The sequence below is a fragment of the Orcinus orca genome, chromosome 17 (assembly GCF_937001465.1).
Source record: "Orcinus orca chromosome 17, mOrcOrc1.1, whole genome shotgun sequence".
NCBI classification, from domain to species: Eukaryota; Metazoa; Chordata; class Mammalia; order Artiodactyla; family Delphinidae; genus Orcinus; species Orcinus orca.
In genome coordinates this window covers 17,668,707-17,691,025 of record NC_064575.1, presented here as the reverse complement: position 1 = coordinate 17,691,025, position 22,319 = coordinate 17,668,707, and the positions used below count along the sequence as shown (strand labels likewise).

General features: G+C 35.2%; 1 protein-coding gene and 1 pseudogene across 12 annotated transcripts in view; both read left to right on the top strand.

The window, feature by feature from the left end:
- The window catches only part of STAU2 (staufen double-stranded RNA binding protein 2), a 309,298-nt gene that overhangs the window by 13,881 nt on the left and 273,098 nt on the right, over nt 1-22,319 (top strand). For 4 of the 12 annotated variants that reach the window (XM_033407103.2, XM_049700367.1, XM_049700369.1 and 1 more), the window contains one exon: nt 18,176-18,321. The exons of 5 other annotated variants lie outside the window; for them this stretch is intronic. In XM_033407103.2, the coding sequence (XP_033262994.1) occupies nt 18,208-18,321 (114 nt within the window). In that variant the 5' untranslated portion in view covers nt 18,176-18,207. Of the gene's footprint in view, nt 1-13,444; nt 13,575-18,175; nt 18,322-22,319 lie in introns of those variants that run through there. 3 more of the 12 variants (XM_033407102.2, XM_033407104.2, XM_033407101.2) reach the window with 2 other exon arrangements.
- On the top strand, nt 7,920-8,010 carry LOC117196904 (uncharacterized; annotated as a pseudogene).

Here is a 22,319-nt window from a genome sequence, read left to right as displayed (position 1 = left end):
AACTATGTGAAAAAAATAAATGCTTATTTTTTAAGCCATTAAGTTGGGGGTAATGTGTTATGCAGCAGTAATATTCTCTTTCCCCTTAAATAACTTGAGAACATATTAAATATGTGATCAGTGGTTTTTAGACATTGGATGACAGATGGCAGCAGGCTGTGATGCCTGAGAGAATAGAAACAAATGAGGTAAGCCCTTCTATTGCACCAGTTTACAGTAGAGCCTGGAAGTTGTTTACAGGCTGTAGCGCGAGGAGGAATCAAAACAGAGCCCAATTTTGTTGGGATTAGGAAACAGAGATAAGAGTTTAGGAAGGCCAAGGTGGTGGTTAGAATTGTAGGTCAGAGTACTGGAGAGAAGGGAGCTTTGGGGGAGAGTGGTGAATATATGTTAAGGAGTACACTCGAGCACATACGTATTCTGGAGAGCTGCAGAGGGTTCTTCTTCAGTCTTTGGCTCAGTTCTGACCTGTAGATGCATGGCAGGACCTACTCAAAGTCAGGGAAAGAACTACTGGAAAGCAGTAAGAAAACAGTTTCTGGAGCTCACACAAAACTGGGAATAGTTTGTGTCTCCATTATCTAGAGTGTAAATACCTTGTAATACATAGGGCATTGGAAAGAGTCTTCAGAAGGCTTCAAGTTATCCCAAGTAATGTAACTCTGCACCAGAACAAAGTCCAACACTGTATAGAGGAATACAACACAATTCAGAACCCAACAATGTAAAATTCCTAGTGTTTGTCATCCAATTCAAAATTAAAATGCTTGCCTCACCTTGAATAAGGGATAGAGCATCTAGACAGAAGATCAATAAGGAAATAGAGGACTTGAACAACACTATAAGCTAATTAGACCTAACAGATACATGCAAAGTGTTCAGCAACAGCAACATACAAATTCCTATTAAGTACACATAAAGCATTCTCCAGGCCATATGTTAGGCCACAAAACAAGTCTCAATATGTTTTGAAAGATTGAAATCATACAAAGTATCTTCTCTGTTCACAGTGGAATGAAGCTAGAAATCAGTGACAGAAAGAGTACCAAAAACCTCAAAAATATGTGGAACTTAAACAGTACACTCTTAAATAACCAAGAGGTCAAAGAAGAAATCATAGGGGAAATTAGAAAATAATTAAAGACAAATGAAAATGAAAACACAATGTACGATAATGTATGGGATGCAGTGAAAGCAGTGCTCAGAGGGAAATTTATAGCATTAAACACCTACATTTAAAAAGAACGATCTCAAACAAATAACCTAACTTTTCACCTTAAAAGAACTAGAAAAAGAGCAAAATTAAACCCAAAGCTAGCCGAAGAAAGAAAATGATAAAGATTAAAGTGGAGATAAACAAAATAGAGAATGGGAAACAATATAGGGAATCAGTAAAACTAAAAGTTGGTTCTTTGAAAAGATAACTAAATTGACAGATCTTTAGCTAGACTGACAAAAAGAGCAAAGACGAATATAACTAAAATCAGAAATGAAGGTAGTTACATTACCATGACCTTAAAGAAATTAAAAAGATTATAAGAGAGTACTGTGAACAACAATTTGGATAACCTACATGAAATGGACAAATTTCTAGAAACACAGATTACCAAAACTGACTTAAGAGAAATAGAAAATATCAACAGCCCTATAAGAAGTAAACAGATTGAATCAGTAAAAAAAAAAAATCCCAGGACTTGCCTGGTGGCACAGTGGTTAAGAATCCTCCTGCCAATGCAGGGGACACGGATTCGAGCCCTGGTCTGGGAAGATCCCACATGCCGCAGAGCAGCTAAGCCCATATGCCACAACTACTGAGCCTGGGCTCTAGAGTCCACGAGCCACAACTACTGAACCCACAAGCCACAACTATTGAAGCCCGTGCACCTAGAGCCTGTGCTCTGCAACAAGAGAAGCCACTGCAATGATACACCCGCACATGTCTCAACGAAGAGTAGTCCCTGCTCGCCGCAACTTAGAGAAAGCCCGCGTGCAGCAACGAAGACCCATTGCAGCCATAAACAAACAAACAAACAAATTTATTTAAAAAAAATCCCTCACAAACAAGGAAAAGTCCAGGACCAGATGGCTTCACTGATGAATTCTACCAAACATTTAAAGAAGAATTAGCACCAGTCCTTCTCAAACTCTTCCAAAACATAGGAGAGGAGGCAATACTTCATAATTCATTGTATGAGGCCAGTATTACTCTGATACCAAAGCCAAACAAAGACACCAGGGGAAAAAAAAAACAAACTACAGATCAATATTCCTTATGAATATGATGCAAAACCCCTCAACAAAATACTAACAAACTGAATCCAACAATATATATAAAGGATTATACACCATGACCAAGTGGGATTTATTCCAGGAATGCAGGAGTGGTTCAGCATAGGAAAATCAATCAGTGTAATACACTGCATTAATAGAACAATGGAAAGAAACCCTCACATGACCACCTTTCTGTATCAGTTGATACAGAAAGCATTTGACAAAATCCAACACCTGTTCATAATAGAAACACTCAAAAACTAGGAATAGAAGGACACTTCTTCAGCATGATAAAGGGCATTTATGAAAAACTCACAGCTAACATCCAGTTCGATGGTGAAAGACTAAAAACTTTCTCCTTATGTTCAGGGACAAGGCAAGGATGCCTATCCTCACCACTGCTCTTCAACATTGTACTGGAAGTTATAGCCAGAGCAGTTAGACAAGAAAAAGGAATAAAAGACATCCAAATTGGAAGGAATAGGTAAAACTATTTTTATTTGTAGATGACATGTTACCATGTATTGATATATAGAAAATCCCAAAGAATCTACAGAAAACCAAATAGAGCTAACAAACGAATTCAGAAAAGTTGTAAGTACAAGATCACACAAAATACAATTGTGTTTCTGTATACCAGCGGTATAGAATCCAAAAAGGAAATTAAGAAAACAGTTTCATTCATACTAGCATCTAAAAGCATACAGGAATTGAAAGACCTGTACTCTGAAAACTGTACAACACTGTTGAAAGATATTGAAGAAGACCTAAATAAATGGAAAGATATTTTGTGTTTATGGATTTGAAGACTTAACATTAAGATGGCAATACTATGCAAAACAGTGTACATATTCAATATGATGTCTATCAAAATGCCAGTGACCTTTTTTGCAGAACTTGAAAAGCTGATCTTCAACTTATGGAATTTCAGTGGGCCTAAATAGCCAAAACAGTCTTGAAAGAGAACACAGTTGGAGGGTCCATACCTCCCCCATTTCAAATCATATTGTAAAACTACAGTAATCAAAACAGTGTGGTTCTGGCATAAGGAAAGAGGTATAGACCAATGGGATAGAATTGAGAGGCTAGAAATAAACTAATACGTATATAGCCAACTGATTTTTGACAAGATTGCCAAGACCACTCAATGCAGGAAAGAATAATATCTTCAAGAGATAGTTCTGGGAAAACTGGATGTCCACATGCAAAAGAATAAACCTGGATCCCTACCTCACACCACATACAAAAATTAACTCAAGATGGATCAAAGACCTAAATATAAGAACTATAACTCTTATAACTCAACAATAAAAAGGCAAGTCAGGGACTTTTCTGGTGGTCCAGTGGTTAAGAATCTGCCTTCCAATGCAGGGGATGCGTATTCGATCCCTGGTCGGGGAACTAAGATCCCAGATGCTGTGGGGCAACTAAGCCCCTGTGCACCACAACTGCTGAGCCCGCGTGCTGCAACTGCAGTGCCCATGTGCTCTGGAGCCTGTGTGCCACAACTAGAGAGCCCGTGTGCTCTGGAGCCCACATGCCACAACCAGAGAGAAGCCCACACACCACAACTAGAGAGAAGCCTGCATGCTGCAATGAAGAGCCCACGTGCTGCAACAGAAGATCCTGCGAGCCGCAACTAAGATCTGATGCAGCCAAAAATAAATACTAAAAAAAAAAAGACAACCCAACTAAAAATGGGTAAAGGACTTGAATAGACAGTTCTCCAAAGAAGATGTACATATGGCCAACATGCACATGAACAAATACTCAACCTCATTAGTAATTAGGGAAATGCAAATGAAAACCACAATTAGTACCCCTTCAGGCTCACTAGGATGGTTAGATTCAAAGAGACCAAGAATAACAAGTGTTGGTGATGATGTGGAGAAATCAGAACACCTGTGCAGTGCTGGTGGGAATGTGAAGTGTTTCAGCTTCTGTGGAAAACAGTTTGGCAGTTCTTTAAAAAGTTAAACATACAATTACCATGCAATTCCACTCTAGATGTATACCCAAAAGAATTGAAAACAGGTACTCAAATATAGGTACACACATGTTCATAGTAACACTATTTACAATGGCCAGTTGGTAGAAGCAACCCAAATGGATAGATGACTGGGTAAACAAATTGTGGTACAAACACACCATAGAATATTATTTAGCTGTAAGAAGAGATGATGTACTGATACATAGTACAATGTGGTGAAGCTCAAAAACATTTTGCTAAGTGAAAGAAGCAGACACCAGGGTCACATATTGTCTGATTCCATTTATATGAAATATCTAGAATAAGTAAATCTGTAGAGACAGAGCACAGGTTGGTTGTTGTCAGGTCCTGGGGGTAAGGAGAAAAGGGGAGTAACTGCCTAATGGGTACCGAGTTTATTTTGGTGTGATAAAAATGTTTTGGAACTAGGTAGAGGTGGTTGCACAACATTGTGACTGTACTAAATGCTACGGATGTCTTCACTTTGAAATGGTTAATTTGATGTTATGTCAATTTCCTTTCAATTAGAAAATTAAAATGCTTGCAAAGAAGCATGAAAATATGACCCATAACTAGGGTAAAAAAAGATCAATCAATAGAAAGAGACCCAGAAATGACAATGATGATTGATCTAGCAGACAAAGCTGTCAAAAGAGTTGCTACTAATATGCTGTCAGTGTTCAGGAAGGGAGAAGAAAATAGGAAAATGAAGAGAATAGAAATAAAAGATACAAAAATATGCTTAAATGGAAATTCTAGAAATGAAGAATGTAGTATCTGAAAGAAAAAGATACTTGATGGAATTAATAGCAGATAAGACACTGTAGAAGAAAAGATAAGTGAGCTTGAATACGTAGGAATAACAACTATCCAAAATGAAGCACAGAGTGAAAAAAAAATGAACAGCATCTATGAGCTGTTGGATAATATATAGTCTAAGATAAATTAATTAGATTCTCAGGAGAAGGGAGGAGGAACAGGAAAATATTAGAACAAATAATGACTGAATATTTTCTGTGTTTAGTGAACTCAAAAAAAACCCCCAGAAACAAAGAAACTATAAACTCCATAGATCTGTAAAGCTCAATGAATCTGATTTGAAAGAAACATTTAAAAACCCACACTAAGGCACATCATAATCAAATGGCTGAAAATCAGTGATAGTGAAAGGAAATCTTAAAAGCAGTCAGAGGAAAAAAAGACATGAACAGAGAAATAGAGACAAGAATGACAGAGTTTTTGTTGGACACTGCAAGCCAGAAAAGAGTGGAGTGACATTTTTAAAAGACTATAAAATACTTGTCAACTTTGGATTCTGTTCCCACTGAAAATGCTTTCCGAAAAGAAGTGACTTGTCATACAAAGGAACTTATTTACAAAACAGAACTAGACTCACAGACATAGAAAACAAACTTATGGTTAGCAAAGGGGAAAGGCAGGGGAGGGATATATTAGGAGTTTGGGAATAACAGATACACACTACTATATATAAAATAAACAACAAGGACCCACTGTATAGCACAGGGAACTGTATTCTATATCTTGTAGTAACCTATAATGGAAAAGAATCTGAAAAAATATAGATACATAACTAAATCACTTTGCTGTGCACCTGAAACTAACACAACATTGTAAATCAACTATACTTCAATAAAATAAAAATTGCAGAGGAAACAAAAAAGTGACTTTTTTTGTTTTGTTTTTAAATTTTTAATTGTGGTAAAATATATATAACATAAAATTTACCATTTTAACCATCTTTTTAAAAAGTAATTTGTTTTTTTTGGCGGCATTGGGTCTTCGTTGCTTCATGCAGGCTTTCTCTCTATTTGCGGTGAGTGGGGACTACTCTTCATTGTGGTGTGTGGGCTTCTCGTTGCTGTGGCTTCTCTTGTTGCAGAGCATGGGCTCTAGGCACACAGGCTTCAGTAGTTGTGGCACGCAGGCTCTAGAGCGCAGGCTCAGTAGTTGTGGCGCATGGGCTTAGTTTCTCCGCGGCATGTGCGATCTTCCCAGACCAGGGCTGGAACGTGTGCCCTCTGCGTTGGCAGGCGGATTCCCAAGCACTGCGCCACCAGAGAAGTTCCCCCATTTTAACCGTTTTTAAGTGTATGGTGGCACTAAGTAGCTGAACAGTGTTGTATAACCATCACCGTCACCAACACCCATCTGCAGAACTTATTGATATTCCCAAACTGAAACTCTGTACCCATTAAAACACTAACTCCCCATTCTCCAATCCACCAGCCCCTGTCAACCACCATTCTACTTTGTCTTTATGAGTTTGACTGCTCTCAATATCTCATGTAAGTGGAATTGTACAAGTCCTTTTGTGACCGGCTTATTTTACTTAGCATAATGTCTTCGAAGTTCATTCATGTTATAGCACGTGTCACAATTTCCTTTTTAAGGCTGAATAATATTCCATTTTATATATATACCACATTTTATTTATTCACTCATCCATTGGTAGACATTTGGGGTGCTTCCACCTTTTGGCTGTTGTGAATAATGCTGCAATGAACATGGGAGTGCATATATCTGTTCAGGTCCCTGCTTTCTGTTATTCTGGGTCTATTTTTCCAGGAGTGAAATTGCTGGATCCTATGATAATTCTGTGTTTAATTACTGTTTTCCATAGTGGCTACACGATTTCACATTCCCACTAATAATGAACAAGGGTTCCAAGTTCCCCACATCCTCACCAATACTTATTTTTTTCCTCCCTCCCTTCCTTCCTTTCTTTTTTTGGTAATGGCCATCTTACTAGGTATGAAGTGGTATCTTATGGTTTTCATTTGCATTGTTTTGATACTAGTGATTTTAATATCTTTTCATGTGCTTGTCGGCTGTTTGTATATCATTATTGGAGAAATGTCTACGCAAATTCCTTACTCAGTACTCCCCCACTACAAGAAAAATTATAAAGAATGTCCTTCAGGGGCTTCCCTGGTGGCGCAGTGGTTGAGAGTCCGCCTGCTGATGCAGGGGACACGGGTTTGTGCCCCGGTCTGGGAAGATCCCACATGCCGCGGAGTGGCTGGGCCCGTGAGCCATGGCCGCTGAGCCTGTGCGTGTGGAGCCTGTGCTCCACAACGGGAGAGGCCACAACAGTGAGAGGCCCGCGTACCGCAAAAAACAAAAACAAAACAAAACAAAATGTCCTTCAGGCAGCAGGAAAATGAAAAAGATGCAAAAAGCAGAAATGGTAATTACTTGGGTAAATGTCTAAGTTTTTTTTAAATTAATCTTTCTAAAAGGTAATTTATTGTTTAAAGCAAAAATATGAAGGTACTGTGTGGCTTTTACATAAAATTACAATGCATAATAACAGTAGCTTGAAGGTTGAGGGAGAAAGGGAAGGATGTTATTAAAGATTCTAATGCCCTTGATTAGGTGGTATAATATAAAGGTAGACTATGATAAGTTAAAGGTATATATAATAAACTCTAAAGCAGCCAGTAAAAGAGCAAAACAAAAAGTTATAACTAATAAGCCAAAAAAAGTAGATAGAATTGAATATACAAAATAATTCAGGAGAAACCACGAAAAGATGAAGGGAACAAAGACCAGATGGGAAAAATATAAAATAAATAGCAGGATGATAGGCTCAAACCTAATGATATGTATAATCACATTAAATGTAGATAGTCTATTGTTGCTTCAGCAGCACATATATTAAAATTAGAATGATACAGAGAAGATGTACAAATTATGACACATAAATTTGTGTAGCGTTTGATATTTTTAAAGAAGTAAATAGTCTAAACGTCCCAATTTAAAGGCTGAAATTGGATTAAAAAGCAAGACCCAACCATATATTTGCCTGTAAGAAATAGTAACTATAAACACAAATAGGTTAAAAATAATGAAAAAGATATAACATGCTAACTTAGTTGAAAGAAACTTGGAGTTTCTTTAATAAAACTTGGTTTTATTAATATCAAAATAGATTTGAGAGCAAGGAATATTTATTACCTGGTAAAAATAAGATCATTTCATAACAATAAAGGGATCAGTTAATTAAGAGGACATACCAATGCTAAATACTTACGTACCTAAGCTCAAAACAAATGAAGCAAAAACTAATAGAAATTCAAGGAAACATTCACAATTATAGTCAGAGATTTCAGTAACCCCTCTCAATAATTGATATAACAAATGGACAGAAAAATTACAAAGATATAGTTAACTTGAGTAACACTGTCAACTTGACCTGGCTGCATTTACAGACCACTTTACTCAAGAAGAGCAGAATACACATTCGTTCAGAAGTTCACACAGAACATTTACCAAGATAGACTATATATTCTGGGCCATAAAACAAGTCTCAAATTCAAAAGGATTCAACTCATACAAAGAATCTTCTCAGATCACAGTGCAGTTAAATTAGAAATCATTAATAGAAATATCCTTGGAAAATCCCCAATATTTGGAAATTAAATAGCATGCTTATAAGTAATTCATGATTAAAAGAAGAAATCAAAAGGGAAATTATAAAGTATTTTAAATTGAGTAAGAACAGAAGCACAACGTATTAGAAGATGCTGCGAAAACAGTACTTAGTGGGAAATCTGTAGCTCTAAATATCTATACTAGAAAGGAAGAAAGGTCTCAAATAGATGACTTTAATTTCCACCTTAATAATGTAGAAAAGAACAGATCCCAAAGGAAGCAGAAGAAAATAAGAGATAATCTGAATAACGCTATATGTAGTAAAGATACTGAAATTTGTACTTAAAAAATGTTCTCACAAAGAAAACTCCAGGTTCAGATAGTTTCACTGGTGAATTGTACTAAATACTATAGGAAGAGATAATATCGATTCTACACAAACTTTTCAAAAATATTTGAAGCGGAGGGAATGTTTTCCAAAGACTTTGATGTCAGCATTACTGGGATACCAGAACGAGACAATGACATTCCAAGGAAACTACAGAACAATACTACTCACAAACATAGATGTACAAAATCTAAACAGAATTTTAGCAAATCAAATTCAACAAAATTTTAAAAGGATATTATGTCATGACCATGTGGGATTTATCCCAGGAATGTAAGGTTGGTTTAACATTCAAAAAAATCAATATATATAATTCCCCACATTAACAAAGTAAACAGTAAAAAGCACACAGTCATTTCAATAGATGCAGAAAAATCATTTGACTAATCCAGTAACCATTCCTGATTTTTAAAAAAGCCTTCAGTAAACCAGGAATAGAAATGAACTTCCTCAGTATGAAAATGGGCATCCATGACAAGCTTTGTTGGCTGATATTGTACTTATTGGTGGAAAGATTGGACACTTTTTTTCTAAAATTAGCAACAAGTTAGAGATGTCTACTTTCATCAGTCCTATTCAGCATTGTCCTGGAGGTTGTAGCTAGTGCAGTAGGGCAAGAAAAGGAAATACATGGTATTCACATTGCAAAGAAAGGAATAAAACTGTCCTAATTCACAGATTACTTGATTTTCTATGGAGAAAATTTGATGGAACTCTACTAGATCTAATGAATCAGTATAGTAAGATTGAAGGATACCAGATCAATATGCAAAAATTGGTTGTACTTCTATACATTAGCAAGGAACAATCTGAAAAAAACCCATCTACAGCAGTATCAAAAATATGAAATACATATATGGATAAATACAACAAAGTAAGTTAAAAGAATATTTATGTTCAGTAATATAAAATACTGCTGAAATGAAAGGATACCTAAGTAAATTGAGAGATCCATTTGATCCTCATTATTCATGTATTCTGTATTTGTGAATTGGTCTATTCACTAAAATTTATATGTAACCCCAAAATAATACTTGCAACGCTTTTGTGATCATTTGCTGACACCTGCAGAGTGGTGAAAAATTTGAGTTGCCCTTTGTGCGCAATCTGAACTGAGGCTGAACAAGGTGACACTCTGCTTTCTTGTTTCAGTTCTCCTGCAATAAGCAAGCGTCCTTTTCTCGGTTTATTTAGTGCCACATTTTTCACATTTTTGTGCTTTTTGTTGGTGATTTGGCTGTTTAAAATGGCCCCCAGGCATAGTGCTGAAGTGCTTTGTAGTGTCCCTAAGCACAGGAAGGCTGTGATATGCCTTAGGGGTAAGATGTATGTGTTTAGATAAACTTCATTCAGGCAGGAGTTACTGTTGTGAGTTCAGTATTAGTGATTCAACAGTATATATTAAGTAAGGGATTTTAGCCAGAAACACACATAAAACAGTGTTATTTATTAATTGGCTAACAAAAAATGTTATGACCAAGGGCTTACCGGAACCTAACCTTTTATTTCCTCAGAAGCAGTGATTCAGTATTTGATAGTTTACTGTTTGCAGGAACATTAAAAAACTTAGCTATCATTGAGATATCATCATCTCAATAATGAGAATTGACTATATGTCATGTACGCAGGTTGGAAGGCTCAACTTTGTTAAAATTTCACCACATTAATCTGTAAATTCAGGGGAATTCTATTCTAATCCTTGAAGGCATTTTTGCCTAAAATAATTTCACATGGAATTGCAAGAACTTAGAATATCTAAAACAACTTTGAAAAAGAACAGTATTGGGGAGCCAACACTGCCTAATTTCAAGAATTTTTATACAGCTATGGTAAAAATTGCATTTGCATAAAAATGGACAAACAGATCAATGAAACAGAATAGGTAGTCCAGAAATAAACATACTTACATATAGATAACTGATTTTTGACAAAACCACAAAAGCAATAATACAGTGGGAAAAATATAGCCTTTTCCACCAATAGTGCTTGAACATTGGATATCAATATACAAAAAATGAAATTTAATCTATACTTTGCACCATGTAGAAAAATTAATTCAAAATGGTTCAGAGACCTAACTTTGCAACCTAAAGCTTCTAGAAGAAAACACAGGAGAAAATCTTTGAGACCTCAGGTAGGTAATGATTTCTTAGATACAACATCAAAAGCACAATCTATAACTGAACAAATTGATACATTAGACATTATTAAAATTAAAGTCTGCTCTTTGAAAGACTCTGGTAAGAGAATGAAAAGAGACGCCACACCTACTAGAGAATGGACTTGAGGATATGGGGAGGGGGAAGGGTAAGCTGTGACAAAGCGAGAGAGAGGCATGGACATATATACACTACCAAACGTAAAATAGATAGCTAGTGGGAAGCAGCCGCATAGCACAGGGAGATCAGCTCACTGCTTTGTGACCTCCTGGAGGGGTGGGATAGGGAGGGTGGGAGGGAGGGAGACACAAGAGGGATGAGATGGGAACATATGTATATGTATAACTGATTCACTCTGTTGTAAAGCAGAAACTAACACACCATTGTAAAGCAATTATATTCCAATAAAGATGTAAAAAAAAAAAAGGGAAAGAGATGCCACATACTGGGAAAAATTTTTTGCCAAGCATATTCCTGATTAATGACTTGTATTTAGAATATACAAAGAACTCTTCAGATAAAACAATAAGAAAAAGAAATGACCTAATTAAGAATATTCAGATAGACACTGTACTTCATATATATATAAATGTAGATAACATATAAACAAATGAAAAGATGCTCAACATTATTAGTTTTGAGGGAAATGCTAATTAAAACCACAATGAGATACCATTACACACCTATTAGAATGGCTAGAGTTAAGGAGACTGACCATTACACACCTATTAGAATGGCTAGATGTAAGGAGACTGACCATGCCAAATGTTGGTAAGGCCATACTATGTTTTAGCAGTGTTTAAATCCCAAGGTGGCTTCACTTGGAAAAGTCAGAGATTGTAGGCATGACACTATGGTCTGCTTTGAATCAGGTCCTTGGGCATCTTCTTTCTGTCAGAACCTTGGTACATACTTTAGAAAGGACAACAGTAATTAAGAGTCTAAGACTTAACACTGTAAACTGTTTACAACATTTGGTATGGCTCTGTAGAATAATTTTTTAGGTATAAAAGTTATGCATATTCAAAAAAAGTAAAAACAAAAAGGTAAAACAATGCAGTACTTCAAAGCAGAAAGTGAACACCCCCCTGCTGCCAGTCCCGCTTCTTTAATGCATGCACATGTTTGATTTAAAGAAAATAAAAATAAGATTAGACAATGAGCTGTTACAGCTTTTTTCATTCAACATTTTGTAATGTTTTCCCATGTCACTACATCTTTCTTTTTTCAAAGCTGCATAGTCCATTGTAGCTTAGGTAGCCAGTCAATTATTGATGGATAATATTTAGGTTGTTTATAGCTCTTGCAATTACAGGCTTACTATGTAGGTTGTCATTGTGTATCTTATGCGAGTCTTCCTGCAGTATGAATTACCTAGACGTACAATTTCTGTTTTAAAGATAGATGCAATTGAAAAACTTTAATCAATATTCCCAGATTGCCCGCCAAAAAATTTGTACTTATTTATGTTTGTATCGATAGAATTTGCACCCATTTTCACACATCCTTGTCAATACTTATCTGATTTTTTTTTTTATTTTATCAGTCTCATGGGGTAAATTATATCTCATTGGAATTCAAATTTTTATTTCTTTAAACACTAGCTTTTTGAACAGGTGTTTACTCAATACATGATATGAATTGATTTTGCATTTTTTTTCTGTTGGATTTTTTTAAAAAATTGATTTATGTCATCTTCATATTTTATGGATTTTATTTTTATCCTCTTCAGTTTTTCTTCACATGTTACAAGTATTTCTTCCCTAGTTTGTTGACATTTTTTAGTGTCATTCATGGTGTGTTCTGCTCTATAGAGGTTTTTACATTTTTTGTGTTGTTAAATCTGTCAGTTTATCCCATTATGTCTTTTAGGTTTCTTATCTAGAAAAGCCTTCTATGTTACAGGATTATGACAGATATTTAGCCAAGTTTTCTTGTGCTTTTGTCATATTTTTATATTCTGCATTTGAATACTTTTGGAATTTATTTTTGTGTCTGTATGAGATAGGAACTTTAATTTTTCTTAATTAACAGACAATTATAATAGAGCAGTTTGATCCTTGGGTGGTGATTTTGCTTGGACCACCTTAGGTTATGGTCTAATTTGAAGTTATAAGGGTTGTTTTAGTTACAACTATGGACAGACAGTTATATTTCTGCTAGAAGGCAAGAACCTGTGGAAGGTGAATTCCTTGCTTTTTTGACTCTGTTTTCTTTCTTTTTATTTTACTTGGGAATTAGGAAGAGTCCCTTCCAATAGCAGGGAATAGGGAAAGGGGAGCCAGCAAAGAGACATAGAAACTGTGTCCAAGTCATTTTCTGGGACCAGGGATGGAAACGGATTCTTCTGTGGAGAGACTTGGCTCGGCAGGTGAGGTAGACTATGATTTACTAGCAACAGCTCTGGCCATGATTTAACTACCTTAAAAATGTTGCTACTCCAAGTTCTGGCTTAGGAAACTTGGTGTTTTGGTGGATTCTGGTCACACAGTTTTTTCTGCTATATCCTATTCTGCATTTATAGTCTGCTAATGATCTACTTGAATTTGCCAGAATGTGATGTGTTTATTGTGCTTTCTCCTGCATGTGTGCTCTGGAAAAGCCTGGACTGTCTTTCTCTCTTTCTTCCTTGCTAACTTGGTGAATGCCTACTTTCCTTAACTAATCTAATCAGCACCTCTTGAAACGTACCTTTCAACACCCCGTTCACCTAAGGAGTCCCTTCCAACAGCCTTATTATAGAACTTTTCATGTTGTAGTTTAGTGTATTTGTTTCTTGTATGTGTCTGTTTTTCTACCAGACTCTGAGCTCCTTTGGAACAGGGATTTTGCCTGTTAATTGAAAACTGTGAACTGCATTATCTTGGTTCATTTTGAAGATTCAAGTCCCACAGAGTCCAGGACATTTTATAAAGATATAAAAACAATCTATCTCAAAAGATTTATGTCTCTGTTTTGCTGAGTGTGCAGATCCTGTTATTATGAAAAGCTATTTTACCAGTGTTACGTATCAAAGTTATGGAGAGTTACATGTAAACAAATTTTATATCAATAAAGGTAGAATATTCCCTAACAAAAATATGAGAAATCTTAAATGTAATTTATATCACACTTGGGGATTTTTCAGTGGAAACAAACTTAATATGTTACAGTAAGTCGGAAAAATAATAACAAATACCTGCTTTTTATAGAATATTAAAGAAGTATATTTGTATGAATAAAATCAACTTATCCTAACGAACATTTTAACTCAGAATATTTTAGCTTAGGAAGCCATGGAAAAAGTTTATAAAGTATCTGTGTATGCATATTTGATGATAGTGTGCTTTAACAGATTACTTATAAGCAGAATAATAATGCATTCTTATTGTTAACAGTATCTTACGTCATTTCATTCAACCAATACCATAGTCCACTAATATGAAAACAACTATTATTTCTGTTTTGCTGTCCAGGAAAGTGAGATTTGAGTACTTTCTCAAGGTTACGTAGATATCAGTCAGTGGCAGAGATATCCAAAACAGGTTCTTAAATAGATGGCATTTGTTCTCTCAAAAGCAAAGTTTTAGAATTGTGAAATTCATTATCATTAATTTTATTTACTTCTAAGTAGGTATCTACTATTCCAGCCACCAAATTGACCTGAAGCCTGTTTCAAAATAGCTTCATTGAGGACATTCTTAAGTCTCTTGAAAATGTATACTTATGCAACAGTGTACATATTTCTCACTTTTTGTACTTGTTGACTTTTCTAAAAAGTAATATATAAATTAAGTTGATAGATCCCAAATTTTTTTTTTTTTTTTTTTTGCGGTACACGGGCCTCTCACTGTTGTGGCCTCTCCCGTTGCGGAGCAAAGGCTCCGGACACGCAGGCTCAGCGGCCGTGGCTCACGGGCCCAGCTGCTCCGCAGCACGTGGGATCTTCCCAGACCGGGGCACGAACCCATGTCCGCTGCATCGGCAGGCAGACTCTCAACCACTGTGCCACCAGGGAAGCCCAATAGATCCCAATTTATATAGACCAATATGTTTTGTAATTTTGTAGATATTTTGTCAAAATTTTGGTTTAATTTTGATATTACTGCTCTACCATTGATCTCTGTCAAGTAGTTAATAAGATTTCAGATTGAATAGAGGAAGAACTATGGAAAATAAAATTTTAATCATTTTGTAAAATAAAACATATGAACTAGAACTAATTATTTTTAAATTTACCAACTTTAAATGTTTGGGTTTTAGTTATAAAGTTTTATCAAAGTGAGATCTTACATGTATTTTGCACACCTTTCACACCAAAACTTAAATCACACATTAAATCCATTGTGGGATTTCCTTAATGGATTCCATGAGTCCATTATTGGATTCATGTTATTTTTATGAAGCAGAAAGTTAGAATTAATGGAATATAAGTTTAATACCATGTTATTAGCACTTTCCTTTAAAGAATTTAGATCAGATTTTCTTACCAAGTTTACAGAGCTATAAACTTATCATTTTAATGACATTTAAACATATTTAAATCCTAGGCTATTAATTTTTATACTGTAAAATATAAAATTGTTATATTTTATGTCACATTGTTCTTGCTATGCTCCTAATATTTCTTCCATCATAATAGATGAATATGCAGCATTACTAAGTTATGAAAATTGTTATAGTAGCAGTATAAATGCTGTTTTAGTGTTATGCAAAATTGACTCATTTTTACTAGACTTCAGTATTTTCTCATTTTCATTCTTCTCATTTTCATTCTTCTTTTGCTTTTTGATATTCAGGTAGCCGTGTTGTCTACTGTACTTGAGTATTTAATGCCATGGTATGCAAGGACCAAAATTGATCATAGTACCAGGTCACCTTATATTTTATGTAATGACTGACTTTCTGGTACAGTTTATAAAATGTTTATTTGAATGATATACAGTGGAATAAGTAAAATGCAGATTTCTTCAACCTCTCTTGACTAATATTCTTTGCCTTTTTGTGCTGTTCCAAAAAGTAATAATTGCTAGGTTTATTTATTTATTTTTGGTTTGTAAGCCACTTAGAATGGTTTAATTGTAGCATTAGCTGTCAGCTGTATTGGTCCTACAGTTGATTGCTTAGATTTTTTTTTTAAACTTATGCCTTATTAGGCAATTATAAAATAGTTTCTTAATCATAATGATTGTGATCAAGTTATTATACCAAATTGTTAGTCCTGTAGAGGGTATTAAAAAGTTAATTAAAAGTATTAAAAAGAATACTATTTTCTAATTAAACCTTGCCATAGAAAGTTTATAGATGAAGTTCCTAAAATCTGCTATTTCCATTTATTTAATGTATTCCCTATGTATTGTGACTGCAGTTTAATTGAGCAGGAAGTAATCCATTTGCATGTTTTATGCTTGGGTTTTAAAGTGTTTTTTAACATTGATTCATGGGAGATGAAAGAAAAACTAAAAAGCAGTTAAATATGTCTGTAAATGAGATGAAGGAGAAATATAGGATAAAATACTGTAGTGTTAGGAAAATATTCTGAAGCTGTAATAATAATTGTGGTAGAATTTAAAGTACCATGCATTTAAGAATCTTAACCTTATAACAATCTGTGAGTTAGTTAAGTAGGATAGATTATTGCCCTTATTTTATAGATAAAGAATAGTAGGCTTAGTAAATTTAAGTAAAAATTATTGAGACATTTCAGGTTAGGGAAGGATTTCTTGAGGCAGAAAAGGCCCAGACCATAAAAGATTGATATTATGCATAAAATAATCAATAGAAAAAAGGACAGAAGCAGTTCCCAGAAGAGGAAACCCAAATGATCAAAAACAAAGTTTTGTCAAACATCAGATTGTCAGAGATTAAAATATCTGACTATGCTGCGTGTTTTCAAGGTTGAAGGGAAATAGTAATTCTCATGCTGCCAGGGGAAGGTAATTTGGTACATTCCTTCTGCGTGCTGTTTGCTAGCATGTTTTAATTTGTAAGAGTGAAGAATTGGAAACAACCTAAATGTCTACTATCAGTAGGGAGAAGATTAAAAAATTTATGATAAAATGTTGTGATGGAAATTATACAGCAGTTAAAAGTAATGCACTGGATCTATGTAAGTTAACTCTCTAAAACATAATGAAGAGTGAAGAAAACAGTGAAAATGATATGTTTATTATATTACTATTTATGTGAACTCTAAAACTACATATATCAATACTGTGTATTTTTTCATGGATATGCATGCATTCATACAAATGTATTTTAGAATATTCTGGAGGGATATATTTTAAATTCACATAGTGGCAGTTTCTGGAAAAGATAAAGGGAACTTAACTGGAATGTAATACTGTTTTTTCTTTTTTTTTGTTTTTTTTTTAAAGTAAGACAAAGCAAACATAGAAAGTGTTAATTTCAGTTCTGGGTGATAAGGGCATGGTCATTTGTTAAATTATTCTTTCTATTTCTTTTCAAAGTTTCATTAAAAAAAGAAAAAGTTACTAAAACACAGTAGTTGGGAGAGCTAGTAATTAAACTTAGGACTTGATTCCCAAGTCTAGAGCTTTTTCAATTAATATGTTCCTTCAGAATGAGAAGGAAAAAAAGATCAAATGATGAAAAAGCAGATAAAATTTAGTTTCATAGCAATAAGAATAAGAATTATGTGTTTATGCTAAAATTTCTTGAGAGGAAAGGAAAGTTACAGGATCAATTAAAAATTATAATCTTATATTGTTTTAAATCTTTAAGCATGCTGTTATCATATATATGTATAGAGAGCAATTTAGGTACTTAGGAAAAAAAGTTACCTTAATTTACTGTTTAAAATGTGATACATATTTCTGTTGCATGTAATGGAAGACTTCAGGTGATTTGAAATTTTTGTATAAAATTCATGAAAATAATTTAATCCAAATATACAATCTGATTTCAATCTAAAAAATTCAAAACTAGTTTTTCTTCCATTTTGTAAAGTCGTTCTTCACAAAAACTTTACAGCCTTTTTATTTACAGCTTCTCTCCAAGGTAAAATGGCAAACCCCAAAGAGAAAACTCCAATGTGTCTGGTAAATGAGTTAGCCCGTTTCAATAGAGTCCAACCCCAGTATAAACTTCTGAAAGAAAGAGGGCCTGCTCATTCGAAGGTAAGGTTTTGAAGAGAGGTGGTGAGACATGCTTATCAAAGTCTATCAGATTTATCATCTCAGGTTTTAATTGTGCTTTTTTGGGGGGAGGGGGTAGTGGATGGCATAAAGGCTCTTAGTTCTCTATCAAAAATATTTTGCACTCTGTAACTAAACAATTTTATAGCCCATTATGGTTTACAGAGCTCTTTCAGAGGCAGTACTTCATAAAAACCTTAATGAAACCACATGAGACATGGATTTTTGATTTCCTTTTAAGAAACTCAGGCACGGAAAAGTTTAGTAACTTGCTTTATAGTTCATGAGTTCCAGTGCCAGCACTTGAACACGTATTCTGTGGCTCCCAAGTACTGTGCTTTTTCCATTACGTAGTAACTGCTAACAGAAAAATGGATACAGAGTAAAATACAAAAACGTTACTTAGTGAGATGTCTTTTCCAATATGATTTTTAATTTTAAGAGTCACCATTTATAAAATTTGTATATACCAGTTTTGTTGTTATCTATGTATTCAGTTATAATATTCTTTTAAATGGAAAATTGATTTATATTTTTATATAGCCTCACACATATATGTTTTTACGTATACATGTTGCAAAGAAATCTATGACTGATGCATTTATGTTTGAGCTCTATTAATCTGTTTTTAAAAACTCAGTTGTGCACAAATTTCCTTGGCACATTTTTAATCTTGGATATTGGAGATTATGATAATGATTATAAATTTTTGTATACAGTGTGGAAGCAATTGATTCTCTAAAAGTTGGTTCATCTTCATAAAGCACAGGATGATTATTTCTAGCATCTCCTTCAAAGTAAGGAAAATAAGATGAAACTGAAATCCATCAATTTTATTCCATATTAGAGGCTTTTATGAAGGATTTCTGGGCAGCACTTTAATTTGTTCATAATATTTTTTGTTCAGAGAAGAAGGTAGTGGCCTTGGTCTACCTGTCTAGTCTTATACCCTGATCCTCTTCCATTCCCGTTAATCATATCTATTTCATACTCTTTCTTTCTGCCCTTAATCATGTTGAACTGTTTTCATTTCTTATAATGTCTCATGTTTTTTCACATCTGTCAGGTTTGAACACACATCTCACGTCTCTCAAACCTTTGTGAAACTTCTCTGCTCCTTCCGCTGGGCCTCCAGCAGGTTCCGACTTTCTTAGTTGTAGTCATTACTGTGCTGTGGTACCATGGTATTTGTTGGTCATTATTATTGTATGAGACTGAGCTTATTTAGGGTAAGAAATATTTTATTCTTCTACAGTTCATGGTTCCTGTAGTATGTGTCCTCTTTGCTTCTCATGGCCAATTCCAGGTGTTCTTCCTTCAGATAGACCCCCAGGTTTGAATTTCATGTTAATAGACTGACGCCCAGTGTAACATCACGGTAGTCGTTTGCTGACCTCTGGGTGATTCCATCACATTTCTCACGGCTCACTTTCACTCTCTACAATACTCATCCTGTTTTAATTTTTGATGATATCATTGTCTAAATGATGGTTGTTCCAACATGCTGACATTTCAGTTTCTTGCATGTCTCCAATTATGTTGTCTTCCACTCTCCTTCAGCCACTCATTCCTGGGATCACATTCTTGATTTTTTTCATTACCAATAACTGCAAGAGCCTCCATAATTACAATCTCAAGCATTCATTCGTCTCTGACACCTACTTCATTCCCTCTAGTGGTCTGACTTCAATAGTCCTTTCACACCACAGATCCATTGATTCCACCACCGTTTTACTATTTCTTACTTCCCTCAGTCCTCACATGTTTATCTAGCTTAAATTCCATATGCTTTGTATGTACCCTCAACTCTCTTCCCCCCTTGGTTAGTACATGCTTAGCAAGATCCCAACCCAAATCCCAACTCTGCTTCCCTTCTGAGTTACGGATGAACGGCTTGTAGAGGCCAACCCCTCTATTTCTGTACTAAATCCCAACCCTTCTCACCTTTTCAAGGTCATTCCTCCAGCTTTCTCTCCCCTCCCCTCCCTTAAGTTTCTTCTGTGTCATTAAATTCCCCTTCTAATGCACCAGGTTTGTTGTGGTCCACATTCTTTTTTCTAGACAGTCCCAGATTCCTTTGGGTTTTAAGGAGATCTAGAGATCCCTTTGACAACCTACACCTACTGCTCTGGGTGTTTTGGTCATAGACCACACCATTTAGCCTGTTGCTCATTTTTAAAGAGTGAGTACTAGAATACTTAGCATATTCTTGAATGAAAGATAGTATTTATGAGTCTAAGTAATATTAATTAATAATTATTGTTAATATTAATTGGCTAGGTCTGGATCCTTTTTGTGGAAAGCAAAGTCCTTTGCATTTATGCATGTCTACCAGTGGTTTTAAGTGAGATATAAACTGTATTTTAAGGAAATAAATGATTATCTCTGGCATGAAAAATTTAAACCTAGGCCCAACTCATTAATTTTCTTGGGACATTAACCAGTTATATGGCAATTTCCATATATATACATATATATTTTATACACACACACGCACACACACATACACACACACTTACAGTAGTGGTTTTCAGCCTTGGCTATTCATTGGAATCACCAAGGGAGCTTTAAAAAATACTTATGCCTGAGTCTCACTCCCAGAAATTCTAATTTAATTGGTCTTGGATGAAGCCTAGACATCAGGATTTTTTTAAAGCTCTCAAATGACCCAGATGTGCATCCAGAGTTGAGAAACACAGGATAGAGATTAATGTCTTCAGGGTGGTATAGAATTGTCTTCTTATACATACTTCATGGGAGGTAGTGATCTATCTACATGCTTTCCTCTTTCCTCCATTGAGTCTTACAGAATGTGAACAACTTGTACAACTTTTGATGCGTGACTATTAAATAAAAGATATATATATATTTAAGAAATTACTTATTTATTTATTTTTGGCTGCGTTGGGTCTTCGTTGCTGCGCACAGGCTTTCTCTAGTTGCGGTGAGCGGGGGCTACTCTTTGTTGTGGTGCTTGGGCTTCTCATTGCTGTGGCTTCTCTTGTTGCGGAGCACCGGGTCTAGACATGCGGGCTTCAGTAGCTGTGGCACGTGAGCTTCAGTAGTTGTGGCTCGCGGGCTCTAGAGTGTAGACTCAGTATTTGTGGTGCATGGGTTTAGTTGCTCCGCGGCATGTGGGATCTTCCTGGACCAGGGATCGAACCTGTGTCCCCTGCATTGGCAGGCAGATTCTTATCCACTGCGCCACCAGGGAAGCCCTAAATAAAAAATATTTTAATGTTTGCCTTGTCCCCTTTTGTTTTTATACTCACTTTTTAATTGAACTCTGAAGTAATTTGTTACACTTTATATTAACGTGAATTACTATGACATTGCTGTATCTCTTAAGTACCTAAATCCAGTTCTTTATTTTTCCTATGAATTGTTTTGATTTTCTCAAATCTCAGAAGGCTATTATAATATAGAGTATAAGGAAGAGAGCCATGAATAACATAAAGTGGTATTTTCTCTTTTTACTTTATTTCCCTATTTTGATGAGTTGTGTATGTGCACGGCTAAGCGTTAAGAAAGCTGCTCTCGTACTGACACTTTGAGAAGGTGTACTTTGGAATAGATATCACCGAGGGAGGCAGTATTACCCAGTGGCCTTGAAGCGAAGTGTTTTTTTTTTTTTTTTTTAATTCTTGCTAGATTTCCCAAGCGTGATCTTTGCCCTGCATTGTCCAGCTTGTGTGGCCTTGAACAACTAATTTAGAATCTCAGCTTTCTCATCTGTAATTTGAGAACTATGATACCTATTCTAGTGTAGTATAATGGAATGATGATTTGTAAATTTTCAGCAATTATGTTGATGATGGAGGTACCCAGATAATTGTCTCATTGCATGTTAGTTGTATATAGGATTAAAAAATCCTTGGTAAAATGTCTATTGAGTATTTATAATATGACAGACACTGTTCGTTATTGGAGCTTTCTACTCTGCTGTTTCCCACGATGCCTCTCTTTGTATACTCTGGATT